Raw genomic sequence first — 16,922 nt, forward strand, 5'->3', positions numbered from 1 at the left:
CAGGAATGATTTAACTCCTCAACATTTGTGGTTGCTCTTCTGTTTCTCACAATTCTTCAAATAAACGAAACATAAAATCATAGATGAAATAGACATCATTTATTTAGTTATGTACTCTTAACTCTTTTTTAAAAAGTTGTAGCACTTTTTTCCAATCCATAGTTTGTTTTTCCACTTATTAAACTGAAACCAAATCACCGTTAAGTAATTCAGTCCATTTGCCAGCACAGGGAACAATGCACCATGATTAATACAGGAATTCACGAAGAAAACCTGATCATATCCTGTAGGTGGATACAGAGAAAAGCCAGCATGATCTGTGATTTGGACATTATATTTGATTTAAATGCCACAGATCCTTAACAGACTTTCAGCAAGAAGGATTTTTTCCTAAAGGTTTATTTTTTAAAGTTTTTTTTTTTTTTTAATGTGGACCATTTTTTAAAAAGTCTCTATTGAATTTGTTACAATACTACTCCTGTTTTGTTTTGTTTTTTTTGGCTGTGAGGCATGAGGGGTCTCAGCTTCCCAGCCAGGAACTAAGCCCGCACCCTCTGCGTCAGAAGGTGAAGTCTTAACTATTGGACAGCCAGGGAAGTCCCCCCTTAAGCGTTTATTTTTTAACAAAATTATATACTTTAAAGAGTTAATTCTAATACTTATATTACCAGCAGAATCCAGTCTCCCTTTCCCATTTCTTCTTCAAAAACAAGCACATAAAGCTCTTTTAGCTAATTCACTGGTATTTACCTACAAATCTTTAAATAACGTTTTGTATTGACAATTTTTGCTTTTAGTTTTAGGTATTTTTGATTGACCTTTCACTATGAAAGATGAAGCACTAACTTTCTCCTTTTCATGTCTCCACAATAACCTACATCTTTACAATGTAATTATACTGTACTTTTGGTTTGAAATAATTAGTGTCTCAATAATATACTGTTTCATTTGGCCTGGGGTTACTTCTATTTCCTTGGAATTAGTTTTTTTTTTTTTTTCTCATTTAATTAGCTTTCAATGTACTTATTAATTCAACTCCAAACTTTCCATCAGTTGTCTGATTTTTTTCTTAATAAGCACGTTCTCTTTAGGTGCTCAATTAATTTCATCTTGTGTAAGTTTCCCCAATCTGGACTGGCTGCTCTTTGAAAACAGGAAATTTGGGGCTGTCATGTCACTATACTACTAGAAACTTCTATTTTCCTGTTGAATCTCCTGTCTCCTGATTCCTATGTAGTCTTATTATTTATATCCCTTGTTTCATTGGAACACACCTTCCAGAAGCTTCTAGGAAAGATATAAAGGATACCAGTTTTCTGAGATGTTCATGTTTAACACTGTCCCTACTGTTACCTCACACTTGACTTGATGATTTGCATATAGAATTGTATACTGGAAATAATATTTCCTCAAATCTTGAAGGCAACAACATTCCATTTTCTTTTGGTTACCAGTGTTGTTTGATACATCTGATGTCTACTGATTCACAACCTTTTTTCTATGTAACTTTTTTCCTTCCTCTCTCTCTCTCTCTCTGGAATTCTATAAAATGTTCCCTTTGTCCCCATTATTCTAAAATTTCACATTGATGTGCCGTGGTCTGGGGACCAAATTTCATCCACTAGGCTGTCATTTGATAAGATTCTTCCAATCTGGAGAAATATTTATTTGAGTTCTGTGACACTTGGGTTTATTCAGCAATTTTTTCCTATTTATCTCTTTCTAAAACTCTTGGACTGATCCTCTATTTTCCATAGCCTTGCTTTTTGCTTTACTTCTGTAAATATTTCTCTATTCATTTTATTGTCTTTCATTTCAGCTGTTTTAGCTTTCTTGCTCTGTTCCTTTTTCTTTAAAAATAGCGTCCTGTCATAGTTTTCATGCTTACAGTATTTTCCTACTTGAGCATACTAGAGTCCTCCCCCCAGCCCCACCCTGCATAGTTTCTACTTCCTCCAAGTTACTTTATTTCATTATTTCCCATGTTAAAGGCAGTCCTCACTTTTCTAGTTGTCTGCTACTCATTAAGAACTGAGATTGAAAAACTGATTAGGATCTATGAGTGGCCTCATAAGATTCCCTGTAGATCTGAAGGCTCTGTGTACAAGAACTCCAACGTAAGTAGCTCTAAGTCCATATCCTCTCCTTTGAGTCTCTCTACAGAGTAAACACAGTCTTGTGCTTAGATGGGAAGGCCAGTTGAGTGGGAAGGGACAGAAGAAACTCTTGATGTCACTAAATCCTGAGCCTTTTGAAGATACCAAAGAACAAACTGGTTAGTTCTTGGCTTTCCAATTCAGGATTCAAATTTCAAAGTTTTGCTAAGTGAGTTACTGCTTCTTTTCTTTCCAGGTTCTAAAAAGTTTTTGTATTATCCCTTTTGTTTGTTTTCCCTCCCCTTTCCTTAATTGTTTTGCATTAAAAAAAAAACCCAAAAAACAAAAAAAACTCTTCACTGTAGTTTTAGTTGGTTTTCAAAAGGGAGTAAAAGTACAGATTTTTATTCTAACATTTCTATCCGCCTCCCAAAATACTAATATTTTAAGCAGACAAGTTTATTTATAAAAGATTGTGAAGCCAAACAAAAAGGGGGAAAATCTCATTCTGTTTAATCTATAATGTTTATAAGCACGCAAACTTTAAAACTGGATTCATCCTATAATTGTGAATACAGAATACAGAATAATATTGTGTGCACATAAACTAGGAATCAAAGACTTAAAAAGGGCTGCACATTCCTTTTCTGCCCCCAATCCTAAACTAGACTGCATTCATTTATTTTCTATTTTATCTTTAAGCTATATCTTTAGTGAGCAAAAACACATAAATTTCTTAGCTCCAATTATAAACAATATAATCCTAAAATGTAATAGGATCTACACTTTAGCACTGAAACAATGTATCTGTGACGTTTCAAAAAAAATAAACTAGAAGAATCTAAATGGATTTCCAGGTTAACATCTAAAGAAAAATGTATTCTAAGTATATTAATCAGTTATGAATAATTACATTTTGGTTCATGTCTGGGACTTACCAAGTTCTGCTAAATTGCCAAACGCAACAAGACACATTTCTGTAAGAGCTGCATTTTGGCAGTGGATGCCCAGTAATTTAACTAAGGTAGGAATAACACCCATGTTGATAAGCTGGGCTTGAAGGGAATCTGTTAAAAAACAAACAAACAAACAAGAAAACAAAACACAAAAAAAGTGTTTACGTATTAAATGGACATTAGTAAGAAGAAACCACCTCTTATACTCCCTACGGCGAACACAATACTATTTCATACTATTTTAATTATGGTAAAACAAGGTTAAATCCACTCATATGTCTTGAAAATGTTTAAGACATTAGTTCAAAGGAATTGAATTTTGAAACTTTTCAACGGCATTTTCAAAGAAATTTAGAAATGACAATAATTCAAGTAATATGTCACATCACCAGTTTTTTTTTTTTAATGGTCTTATACCTTTACTAAGTAGGTTTTAAAATGCATAAACAATTAAACATTACTATTGGTTTTTAAGTTAAAAGGTTAGACAAAGTAACACTTGCATTACAGGAAGACACAGAGTATATGAAAAGCATAAGAAAAAAAGCAACTTTAATACAGACTAAGAAGATAAAAAGTCTTAGAACCCCTTAAAAACGCTTAATAAAGAATGAAAAATACGTAACACATTAAAATTATTATTTATTTGCAGCAGAGTGTTCTTTGATGACTGTTAGGAAGGAAAGTTTTAACAAGGAAAAAATTTGGTTACATAAAATATTTCTCTTTTCAAAGTTTTATTTAATAATAGTGACAATCATCTTAGGAAAGAAAGGAAGATTTGGCTTGAGAGGTAAAGAGGTCAATATGGCTTTGTTATCATTGCTTGCCTTCATTTTCTAAGAAACTAATTGATTTTAAAGTTCTTAATAAGCCCCAGATTTTTCACAACAGCTCTTCATGAACACTGATAATAGAATACCTGTAACAGAGTTGAAGGTAAATAAACAAAAATGAAAACCAAAAGTACTACCTCTAAGAATAAGCAGAAAGACATTATGAAGATAAGCACTCATATGCCTATGCAAAACACTATCACTACTAACACCTGCTTCATCTAGAGGAAAGCTTTCAAAATCTTTTTCTTTTTCTTTTAAAAATTATATGCCATTTTCAAGTTAATAATTTTCTCCAAATTTAAGTTATGTATTTTTTTTATCTAAAGATAAAAATCTGTTTCTTACAAAACACATTTTCCTCATAGCATGCATCCCTTGATGGAGTTTGTGTATTAATCTCTTTACCACTCTTCAGAGTTCTTAGGCTTCCCTGGTGGCTCAGTGGTTAAGAATCTGCCTGCCAATGCAGGAGATGCCGGTTGGATCCCTGGATTGGGAAGATCCCCTGGAGAAGGAAATAGCCCACTCCGGCATTCTTGCCTGGGGAATCCCATTGGCAGAGGAGCCTTGAGGGCTACAGACCACGGAGATGCAAAGAGTCAGACATGACTTAATGACTAAACCATAACAACAACATAGTTCTTAACCTATAGATAAGATGGTTGGGTGACCATCAGAAAGAACATAAAGGTAAGGCTGAGCTGTCTCACATGCCAATTGATTACTTGCCTAGAGGTCTGTGTAGTTAATTTTTCCTGCTTTTAGAGTCAAATATGACGAGATAGCCAACAAGAGGCTTGTCGGCCCTGAAAACTGATGGTAATTATGGATATTATCTGGCTCAGTTGCCAGTGGGATGGGAGGGGGAGTCATCTATACTAGAAAGAGGCTTATTACCAAAATAAGAATAGAAAACAAATCCTGAGACAAATGAAGTTTACACTGAAAGTTCAAATAGTCTAAAACAATTTCAAATTTTGCAGTGGAATTATGAAGTCTTTTCTAAAATGACATATATGTAAAAGAATGTATTCAATTAAATGATTCGTTTTTATGCTTCTGATGCTATTTTTTTCTTACTATACAATTCAGTAATTAATGAATGATTCACAACTCTTACATTATCTTACAGGCAAATCGCCTATTATACCTATAGTATTACATGTATTACAGTATATACCTATATGTTATATTGGCAGAATATTTGTATCTTGGTTATAGTATTTATAAAGATCATGCACCAAGAAGCTTTCCAAGTTAGAGATTATTTTGGTTACTTACCAGTTGACAGAGTGCCTTATTATTGGGTCACCTCTGCAGATCCTTATTCTTTAGCAATATTTTTAACTTTATTTATTCCTTTTGACTACCTCTTCAAATACTGCAGAACTGCTGAATCATTAAATCTCAGGTACGTAAGCGTGAGCACTAGCGCATGCATTGAGTGAGTCAAACTCCACTATATGTCTGCATATGTAAGCATCACACACCCCCTCAGTACTGTTGGTACAAACTATGAAAATCCAACAGTCCAGGGACATTAGAGGAATAACAAAATATAGGAAGGAGCTAACAGGAGAACGCCACTTAAATAATGCTCTTCATGTTTTCTGAACTTGGCATCTCTACCACTTTCTTTGACCACTTTTACAACATTATGGATTTTGGTTCCAGGGATAAGAGGGCCAAAAAAAAAAAAAAAAAAGAGAAACATTGCAGAGTTTCATACAATCTGTGGCATACAAATTGAAGCAGCAATATTTGAAATTGTGGTAGATAAGCAGAAAAAATAGCATGGTCCGATGGCATATGGTATAAATTGCCATAATTCATGAAAATCACATTGCTTCATTAAAATGTGTTTTCAAGCTACCCAGGAGCCAAATTAACTGTGTATTCACATACAACACACATACCACACACAAGTAAAGAGAAAAAATATATAGTCATCCAATGGACAGGCCTCATTTTAGACCACTTGGGTGCCCTTCTTTTATATCCATTTCTATGAAGGTAATTAAAACAAAAATTACACTCAAATAATTCTAAAATCTGTTCATGCCAATTGCAGGCAAGTCATTCTCCTTTGTTAACGGAGGCCCAGAAGACAGAAATATCTTAAACAGGCTGATACAAATTTTCATCTCAAGATAGGCAGGCATCCTAGAACACGGTTCTCAAAGTGGAGTCCCCAAAACCCTTTCAGAGGATCACCAGGTCAAAATTACTTAAAACACCAAGATTTGATTTGCCTTTTTGACTGTGCTGACATTTCCACTGATGGCACAAAAACAGTAGTGAGTAAAACTGCTGGGGCATTAGTATGAACCCAGTCAATGGCACCAAAATGTAGTCTTAAAATCACACATTCACAGTAAAATAAATGCTATTCTTTTCAGCAGTTAAAGAAATTTAACTTACTTTTTCATAAAAAGATGCTATTTATGTTGACCTATAATGGGTTTTTATTTGAAAGTGCATATACTAAATAATCTTTAAAATGTCTTCATTTTAATTTCCAATATTGATAGATATAACGCATACATATAAACAAAAATTCTTTGAGATCTTTGGTAATTTTTAAGTGTTTAAAAGAGCCCTGAGATCAAAAGTTTAAGAACCACTGCCAATGGATTACCTAATTTTTATAGGAATTGGGGGAAAAAATATAGAAAAGAGTTCTAAAATTCAATGATATGCTTGGCAGATGTGACAGAAGAAAAAAATTAAAATTAAAAGCACGGTAGGAATCCTAGATACTGGTGCTTAGATATTTTGAGTGAGATAACATTAATTAAGCACTGGAACACCTCATTTTGCTTATATGAGTAGATATTCTACTTAAGTCTAGGAGAATATTCCATGATTAGATCTGTTTCCCTATTTCAATTACAACTTACTATGTTATCAATACATAGTTCTTTTGAGGGTTAAGTAAAGCTCCTGTTTGTGTGGAATAAATTAGTATTAGTTCTTATTGCTGGAAGCAAATGATTAAGTTGAGTCACTTTTTCTTATTGCCCAAAGAAAGCTGTGAATAGACTTCAAAGGCCATGGCTGACACTCATGCTATTGTGAACGGTATCAGGGATGTGACTTATAAATTAAAGACTAACTGGAAGAAATCCTCAGAACCAGTTCACATTCTCTAGAGACACTTGAGAGAATGAGACATAATTCAAGACTGAGACTTATCGCATCCTTCAATGAATACCAGCAACTCCAAAACAATGTCAGAGCTCAACAAATACAGTTCACAAGAATGCAACCCAGGCCCATACATAGCAAACATGTATGTGTGAAAGACAGTCTTTAGACAGGACAATGTCATAAACGTCTGAAGACTTTTAAAAATTGCTCCTGACACACATCACAGACAGATACTGACCAAAATACAGAATTACAAAATTACATAATATCAAGATGACACAGGCCCTGCATGATCTATGGGAGGAAGAGGAAGAAAGGCACTGAGGGGGTGCAATACAGATGCATATACAAAGAGATATATAAGGCAATCAACGCATGCGCTGGTGTGAACACTTACCTACCTACATTTGAATTTCAATGGTTCCAAGTTCTTCAGGTCACACACACATGGAAACTCCAAAGAATGGAGATCTGGAGAGAAGATCTCAAGTTGAAGAACCTTTTTCCCCCTGAGTTTTCAGTTTAATGTTTCAAACATTGGTATAGATTATAGGTCCAGAAAAGTATGCCAAGAATTCTAGTAACTCAACTGAAGTTATGTGGATCAATTACTAAAAAGTATAGGTTTTTAAAGAAGATAACACATGTTTATCTTATTTCCAAGAAAAGGTCCTTACAATGTTAAAAAATTTTTAAGCTGATTAATAGGACATAATGATGAAACTGTGTCAAAGTAACACACATAGACAATTCAAAATACACAGTCTCTACATCAGTATGTAGATTTGGTATGTATAGTATTCATAGTGTAAAGAGTACAACAGTCTTATTTATAAGCTTGCACAAAAACCACATCTAGAGTCTAATTATATATAGTGGAAACAATAAAAACAAGCAAATATAAATCCTGATGAGTTGGATAAAAATCATTTGGGTACAATAAAGAACAAAAAAATTGCCCTTTACTAATGGCACATCTATATTTCCAAAAATATATATATAAAGTAAAAATTAGATATGATGTAACAGTGCAGTATAATTTGTGAGCTGAAGCAAGTTGTAGCTCTATCATTACATTGAAAAGTAAACTGGCTTAAATACAGCAACCAAGAGGATGGTCTGTGGTTAAAAACTTTATACATACACATGTGCAAATACAAGTAAAGACTTCCTGATTTCAGTTAAACTTATTACCTAATATCTTTTTGTTGATTGATGAGGAAAGGGAAGAATTTTTATTCTAAATCTAATGCTGAGCAAATAAAACCAAAAATATTTACAATTGCTTAAAATTAACTTCAATTATTTTGAAATTTCTGTTTACTCAAAACATGCATTTCATGTTATGTTTACATACAGATTACCTCTATAATTTAAGCCCCAGGTTACATATCTCAATGATAATCAGCAATTTTCAAAAAAAAAAAAAAAAAGGAATCAAGATTCATTAGTATTTTAGAGTACTAGAGGTTTAAAAATAATACACTTACACATTTCGTACTTTCTGAAAGTTAACAATAAAAAGTGAAAAAGTTTCTAAGTTCTGAAACTACAAGAGTCTCTACAGAGCAAAATTTCCCTTCTGTAAAAGTTATAGAGATAAATGACAAAATTACATGAGTGAGTAGAACATAAAAACAACAATAACAATGGAAAACCTGAAAGCAAATCACAAGAGAAAGGAAAATATTTTATATTTCTTAAGAGGCCTGTTCATTTACTGTTCTCAATCCAATGACATCCAGAATGATTATGTCTTTCTTAATCTAGTAGATATTTTTTTTCCCTAGGCTCACTTCAGGTTAAATTACATATTACAGATCACCTATTGTTATAATGAATTGTTACAAAGAAGATTCCTACAGATCCATCTAGAAAATTAAGAAAATTCCTACAGATACATTAAGAAAATTCTATGCTTTCACCTCAGACATAAACTGGTCTTTTAAAGGTTAAAGTTGTTTGTTTTTTAGAAGAGGACTACAGTCAGCTATTGCTTAAGCGGCTCTTAACTGAGAGAAAAACATTCAGTCTTGGCTCTCCTATGGCATGGCTGAAAAGCCACATCTACAGTTAAGTATAAATTTAAGCATAAATTTTGTACAGCCAATTGAGTTGTGAGGCTAATATACAGACAACACATATATCTTGCAATCATATGTGTTTAAAAACATAAAAATTCTGTTTTCCAAACGAATGCTTTGGTTTTAAGAACAACAAAACAAATAGTAGTTACCCTAGAGAATTACTATGATTAAGTTTTTACACTTTAAAATTACATAAAAGTTATTTGCAACACACAAACTGTGTTAAGAAGTATCTACATAAGCCAAAGATTTCTGACTTCTTTCCAGTAAACATTTTTCAATTAAATTTGTTTTTCAGTAAGTAAAATATAGGCAGTTTGCTGTTAACTAGATTTTATTTGTAGTAAGAAAATAGTTACTAATTTTCATACAAGTTAGCTTACATATGATACTTTTCTGCTATAAGTTTCTTGATGAATGAATTATTTTAAGTGGTCTAAATTAAAGATGTGCTGATATCAGACCAAAATCCATTGTATATGTATCTCTGACTTTTGCCACAGCTCTGTCAAACAAGAATGTTTACGTCAGTGTCACCTCTGGCACCTACAAATTTGTGCATAGTCAATGATCATGTGTTTGATACCCTCATATTTCAATTAGTGCAACATAAATAATAAAAACAAGGCCTGGTCTTTCAGTTTTCCCTTCACTATCTAAATATGCACTTTCAAATACAGGTAAACATTTCATATAAAAATCTCCTAATGTGCGTCACATGCTGAAATTCTATCAGCTGAAATGTAAATGTGTATTTATATTGCAATATTAAAATGTGGCAATAAGTAATGACGGTGAAAGCTTTATAAATGTAAAAATTAAATCAGGGCAGAATAACAGAGATTTTATCATCTATTCTCTTCAGAATTTACAACAAAAAATAAATGTTAGGAGTTTTTTTTTTTTTAGTTAATTAATTCCATTCCAGCCATGAATCTTTTTAAGAGAAAGTCCAATTTGAGAATTCTTTACATCTTACGATGATGAGTTAAAGTCAGAAAGCCAACTCTGCCACCTTAAATTTTCATTATGAGGACATTCTCAAAAGTAATATTCAACAACATCTTATTCGTCACCTTCTACACATGTTTTTACGTTAGAGAATGAGAAACCCCCAATATATTTGTTACCCTACTGTCCTCAGTTAAAATTGGTTATTTGGTATCACAATGCTAAATCCACTGTCATGATGATAAAAGCAATCCAGAAGCTAAAAATGCTGCAAAAAGTATTACTTCTTTAATATAATGTCAATCTTAACATTATGTTAACAAAACTATGGCAATCACTTCATTTTTTGTGATATATTTTGAATTCTTGTATTCAGAAGTTTATTCTATAATAGCCAAAACTGAATATTACTGGTAGTAATTGTTCATGTGGAATCAAACTAACATGTACATTTGGTACACCTCTACTAAAAACCAAATTCAGAGTCTGTCCATTAAATAACAGTATTATTAGCGTAACAGTTTAGGAGGATTATGACAAAGAGCTAGTACTCTAATTGGTCAAATTTAATAGGCAGAATTAGCAGAACAGGAACAATTGACTGCTCTGTCATTCAATAAAACAATTTGTTTAAAATGACATTACTTGTAGCAGAACTTCATGAATGTCACCTGCTTCAGAATGATTAGAAAGCTCTGTTGGTCAATGAAAATTCCAAAATTTTTACAAAGAGAACAGCAATTAGCAAATAAAGAATTCTAATATAAGTCTTTCATGCACTTCAACTAGAGTAATTTGACAAACTGAGTTTCAATAGATAGAACTTAAAAGTACATCTCCCAAGCTGTTTTAAAAAGAGAAAAAAAAGAACAGAAGGTAAAATGAAAACTATATATAGAAAAATTAATATACTTAAGAAAAAAGATAACAAATTGCAAAGATACACTGTTTTGCCTTTCCCCCTTTAAGTTAGCCAGAAAGTTTTTAGTATTTAGAAAATTTGCAGAATTATTAATTAGCTTATATGCACAGTAAGTAAACTTTGAAACCGGTTCCTCATTCATGCAAAGCAAATCATTCTCTAAGCATCTAACATCTAGGAAGCATTCTTTCTTACCTATAATAAAGTAATACCAAAACATAAACAAAAGGCTCAGGCCGAAGTGCACTTCTAGTTTTTAATCAGGATTATTCCTTATTAATTTCTATTCTTCCTATTTTAAGTAAGAATAAAAATCAAGTAAGCCAAGTTAATTGGGCTGAGTTCATTATAAAAATGAAGAGTATTATTAGAATTGAGAAACTGCTGGTTGAAATGAAAGTAGCAGCTAATACTAACTACATATTAAGTGCTCTTTAAATTAGAGGAGAGAAGATATACTTTACAAGCCCATTTTAAACAACTGGATTTAAGTACTGGGCTTAATAATTAAATTCAATTTTTAGGCTCTGACACTCCATGAAATGCACTTCTTAAATCACATAGATGGCCTCCCTCCAAACATAGTTCAGTTATTGTAAGTCCACGTGGCAAATACATTATCATGAGAGTATGCTAGAGAGATTTCAGGAACCATAACAGAAGAGAAATTAACTCTTTAAGTAACAAGGAATTATTAAGAGAAATTAACTCTTTAAGTAACAAGGAATTATTAAGATATCACAGAAAAATCAGCTCTATTTGTAAAAATCATATACATATACACACACACACACATATATATGTACTGTATATATATGATACCAGTTGTCACATGAAGAAGCCTACCATAGACTGTGCATATTAGTCACTTTAGAAGGAAACTAACTTTTCCTTTCCTGATGACACGTTTATTTCCTCTACTTTTTTCTCTGATGGCATAGGTTATATAAAACAAGTAACTTCTAGTCTTCGCTTTAATGCTTATCATCATTAATAATTTTTCTTAGAATTATTACAGATTTTTTCCTATATTTTATGTTTGTAGCATACGTGTACTAAGAAAAACAAACTCTCAGTTTCGGAGTTTTCCAAGAAATGTATATTGGTTACCATAGTTACTTGTAATATAATAAAAATGGTGGCCATCTAGATTCCACAATAAGGCGCTAAATTATTCCGGTGCTTTGCTTTAGATAACTGGTTTATTTCTATTCAAGCTGCAGTCAGCTTTCCAGTATACATACGCAGATTTGTCAAGTTGGTGGATCACCTACGGTAAATTATTAACCACGGATCTGGTGCTGTTACTGTCAGCTTGTTTTCAATGCCACTTCCTCCTATAATGTGACAGGCAAGAGTTTATAACGGTCCTAACTCATTTAATGAAGAAAATGCATACCAGCAACATATATTTCTTCCAGTCATTGATTTTGCTGATTAAAAGAATTTAGACAATACAAAGCACCAAGAAAAGTCAATCTATTATATAAATATTTTCCAAACTCCTACTATATTCCAAAATGATGGTGTATTTGAAAACAGCTGGATATGTGAACAAAATTTTCAATCTTCAGTGCAATGTTTTGGCACTGGGTAACCAAAGCTAAGAAAAAAAAAATCCAAGAAACTAATGAAATTAAAAATACCTACAATAATAAGTTTGAGTTCTGGTTTATAGAATAACTAAAACTTTAAAGTTATAACTACGTAAAGTTCACATTTCCTCAAACTGAATGTCAAATTGTCAACACAATTTTCTCTAACCACAACAGTCAAATGTTCAGAATATTTTGGAAGGTCACAGAACGGAAGCGCTTTCTCACCACGTGAAAAAGAGGTATGACTTTTTCAAAAAAGAAAAATTTGAAATGATTTTCACTAAACAAAAAGTTTTATTCAGTTATTTTATTTAAATATAATTTCATTTAGCAATATAATTGATACAACTTTTCTAGCTAAGTAATTATAACTTTTTCTATTCAGATAGTCTACACTTAATTGTCTGAATATAAAAAGTTTTAACTGCTTCACTAGTGGGGAAACAAAAGAATATATCTAGTTTTTAGCTTAAAAGTCTTAGCAGTTTCTCAAGTTTTAGAACTCATGAACCTTGAGTTTTATATAGTTTTATCAAAGGATATAAAAATGACCTTACTGAGTGTTTTCATTATATATCTTTCCTGGATGTGTTTAGGAAACTTGATTTCCTATTTAATGTATTCCAAGATCTGAAATGCTCAGAGTTGTCCACTAAAAGGACAGGAATCAAGATATCCTGAGCCTCAGCCTGGTGTCAAGCCACCTTTAAGACTAACAATTTGAAAATGTTCTCACTAGAGAAACTATGTTGGTGAGTCTCTGTGACCATTTCAGTAGTTTATCTTCATAATTAAAAACTTTTAACTATGAAGCTGAAGAGTACCTCCTAACTACTAAGGAGACAAGTTATTGGGCCTGCGGGTAGAGTTAATTTTTCTGTTAGAGTAACAAGAAGGTATTTATCACTAAACTATTCTACTCAGAAACTAGCAGAGGCTTGATGTACTGAAATTCAATAGCAAATACACATAAAAAGGAATTTCATTTATCAGTTCTAATAAAAAGTGCCTCCTGACTTTGAAAACACTCTTCAGGTGGATAGGATCAATACCAAATGATCTGCTCTTGGCCAAGACCTAAAATTAAGTTGGAAAGTATTAAATATATTTTAAAGAAAATAGTAATAATGGATACAACAAAGATACTTAATAATTATACAAACAAAAAAGGATATAATTTAAGTTAAAGAGCATTATGAAGAAAAAGAAATGCTTCACAAACTATGATTCCCATGATAGACAATGTAGAAGGAAGCAAAGGAAACAATATTGCTACAAGTTTGGTATTCTTTTAAAATACTAAAGGAACTTTATTTCTGTTTTACCTAATAAGTTTTTAAAAGTGCATTCAAACTGCAGCTTTTAGAAGAAAGGAATAAAAACATCAATGCTCCAAAAATGTTCTAAGAAAAATTAATATAGCTTTCCAAAATATCTAAGTTATTTCTTGGGAGTACTTGCACACCTGGGGGTGAGGGGGTGGGTAACAACGTTTACAAAAGAAATATATCATGCATTTAGACCATGCATTCTGCAGGTGTTAACATTACCTTCTCAGTACATTTTCCTACACGGTGTGATATCCTAATTAATAGAGAATCACAATCTCCTTAGATTAGAAGGAGTAATGTTGTTAAAGACCATTCTGGCTATTTGATATGCTTTTGTACAGATTTTTGAACAGCTTCCTCAAAGGATAAACAGCAAGTTTAGGTGCATACCAAGACTAATTCTTTTACAGCCAAAGCTGCCATAGTAACTTAACTAGTTTCTTTCACTTATATCTTTCTAAACCATTCTCCCACTTAGCTCTTGTCCCACTTTTGCAGATATCCAAGCTTAAATGAAATGGAAGGAAAAGGAAGTGACATGAATATCTGGCCAATGATTTCTTAATGCAATTCAGATACCTGTGTATTATGATCAAATTTCAATTCTTTAGGAACTGGCTATTCATTTTGTAGATTATCCAGATTCTGCATTTCTGCTTTGCCTATTAATATGTTTAGGGCATTTTGTTTTCAAAAGTAAACCCACCAGAGGGTAAGAAAAAGAGTGGAAACTGACCCTATAAAGACTACATCTGTTATCAGTTCAAGTAACTGGCAAGTCATTTAATGAATAAGAACTATTTATTATCATTATAATGGATAATTTTAATTCAGAAGTTTAAAACCAGTGTTTCTTGGAAGGATGCGACTTGAGGACACATTCTGTTTAGCCTGTACAGTGCTAAAGAAGCAAATGTAATCCAACATTTAAAAAGAGAGGTCACAAAAAAAGTTAAGTTTTTTAACTTCCTCCTACCACCAAATGAAAAGATTTGGCAGTAGTTGGCCAAACTGCCAACAGAAGCAACGGCTAGAGAAGAGCAGTAGCTCTCCCCTTTCAACGGGAAAAGGGCCATAGTCCCCACCACCTGCTGTTGTCACTAACACCAAGGTCAAATGTCAGTAGTCATTTGTCATCAATGTTTACCTTTCTTTTTTAATTATTCAGAATATTTCCTTGGACTCATGAAGAAATAACAAATATACCTAAAGATCCCCATGTTTCTAGAACATGGGAAAGAACACTATTACATGTTCAGTATACAAGTAAATTTGTCTCTGCAAGAGACTTCCAACTTAAAATATCACGATGAAATAAGTCACAAAAAGACCTTATTTGTATTAATTCTAGGAACACACCAGAAGTTGAGTGTTTGAACCATGCAGTAATTCATAGAAGACAACAGATGATTTTTTTGTGATATTTAAAAGTATGGTGAAGAATACTTCATTTCATTGTTTTTATGTTTGTTTAATCAACAACCATATAGGCTCTCTGAAAATTGACATATCATTTGTTGCTGGGTTCCAAGAATGTTTTACAGAGACAAGAAACTTCTGTTTACAAGTACTTATTAAATTTCTAAAATTAAATATCTGTAATTGCTCTGAACTTTATTTTTCTAAGGCCAGATTTCATTACATTTTTTTTTTTACTGTTACAAGTAAATTTAGTATCTAGAGAAAATAATTTTATTTATATAGACAGTGTTTTTGTTTTAAAATTGCTCCTGGTATTAATATAAAGTAATACACAAAAAGCTATTTTAACACTGTATATTTTTTAAATGTTCATAACAAGAAATCCCAAACCATACCATTGTTTTGTTTCTTGGTTTTGGTACTGATTAGCATGGACAACCCTTCAACAATTAGTAAATTAGACCACTGTGTATTTTTGAAACATTGTAATTTAATGTTGGCTAGTTACTAATTTTATATGCTACTTATTAACATGAATGCTTTGTTCATAATTTTCCTAAGTATTTTTAGTGTATACTACAGTAATGATGATTTTTAATTTCTCCCCCACAGACAAAGCAAGTTTTCAATTTTGTTTACCATTCTTCTCATTGCTATAGTTCATCAGCATGCCACAAAAGACAGTCAAGAGCTTCTCACTGGCGGGATCTGTTTTACTGCACAGTGACCTTAAATGGTCAACTACAATCTGTGCACCACCTGCTTGGTCAACTGCACTTCTGCCCTCATCTGTAAAACAAAGAGTCAAATTAAACATAAAAGAAAAAAGAAATGTACCTTAAAATTTCAAATACAAAACATAACAGAGTTATTCCTTATTTAGTAAGCAGAAAATAAACCAAAGTAGGGCATTAAGTGTCTTCTTGGAAAGCAAAACAAAACAAATAAACATGGAAATGGGGGTGGGATGGGGAAGAGAGGCAATCACTTTTTAGGAGAAAAAAGATTATTCTCATTGGTATCTTATAGGAATTTAAAGAACTTCTCTGGGTCCTAAGAGTTTATGACCGACGTGAAATTTTTTGCCTTCTCTTTCACAAATGACAACTCTGTGTAAGAGGAGAAAAACTGGAACTAAAATTTGATTGGAATTTTTTTTTCAGTTTGGAAACCACTAAATGTTTCTTTCTCTCAGTGGTTTCAAAGTCAGTTACTATCAAAGACAACCATCTGCAGTACAGCTTAACTCTAGATTACAATATGTAATTGCTAAAGACTAGTACTAGGGTCTTTTTACTGGCATTTTCTATAGTACCTAAGCATATTTCCTCTTTCAATTCTTAGTAATTTGCATTTCATTTTTCCTTATTCTTTCCATTCAAGAACACACCAATACACTTAAAACATTACAATCAATGGTCAAGTGGTCAAACATACCCTCTGCTATGTGTACATCACACAGAAGAGATATCATTTAACTATCGGAACATAGATATCACTTTAAAATACTTTTGCAAACCTTTAACACAGAATTAGAAAGAGATAAAAGAAAGAATATGTCTTTCTAAAT

At 32.3% G+C, this 16,922-nt stretch overlaps 1 protein-coding gene across 5 annotated transcripts in view; it reads right to left on the reverse strand.

Annotated features, from left to right (window-relative positions):
* Window positions 1-16,922, reverse strand: part of RAP1GDS1 (Rap1 GTPase-GDP dissociation stimulator 1) — a 149,977-nt gene that overhangs the window by 34,902 nt on the left and 98,153 nt on the right. For 4 of the 5 annotated variants that reach the window (XR_011464479.1, XM_070372111.1, XM_070372109.1 and 1 more), the window contains exons 5-6: window positions 15,992-16,141; window positions 3,035-3,163 (exon numbers count right to left, since the gene is read on the reverse strand). Coding sequence is in view for 4 of the 5 variants with exons in the window: in XM_070372111.1 (XP_070228212.1) it covers window positions 3,035-3,163; window positions 15,992-16,141 (279 nt within the window). In the remaining variant the exon portion in view is untranslated. The remainder of the gene's footprint in view (window positions 1-3,034; window positions 3,164-15,991; window positions 16,142-16,922) is intronic. The other variant, XM_070372112.1, reaches the window with a different exon arrangement.

This window comes from Bos mutus, chromosome 6, assembly GCF_027580195.1.
Source record: "Bos mutus isolate GX-2022 chromosome 6, NWIPB_WYAK_1.1, whole genome shotgun sequence".
NCBI lineage: Eukaryota > Metazoa > Chordata > Mammalia > Artiodactyla > Bovidae > Bos > Bos mutus.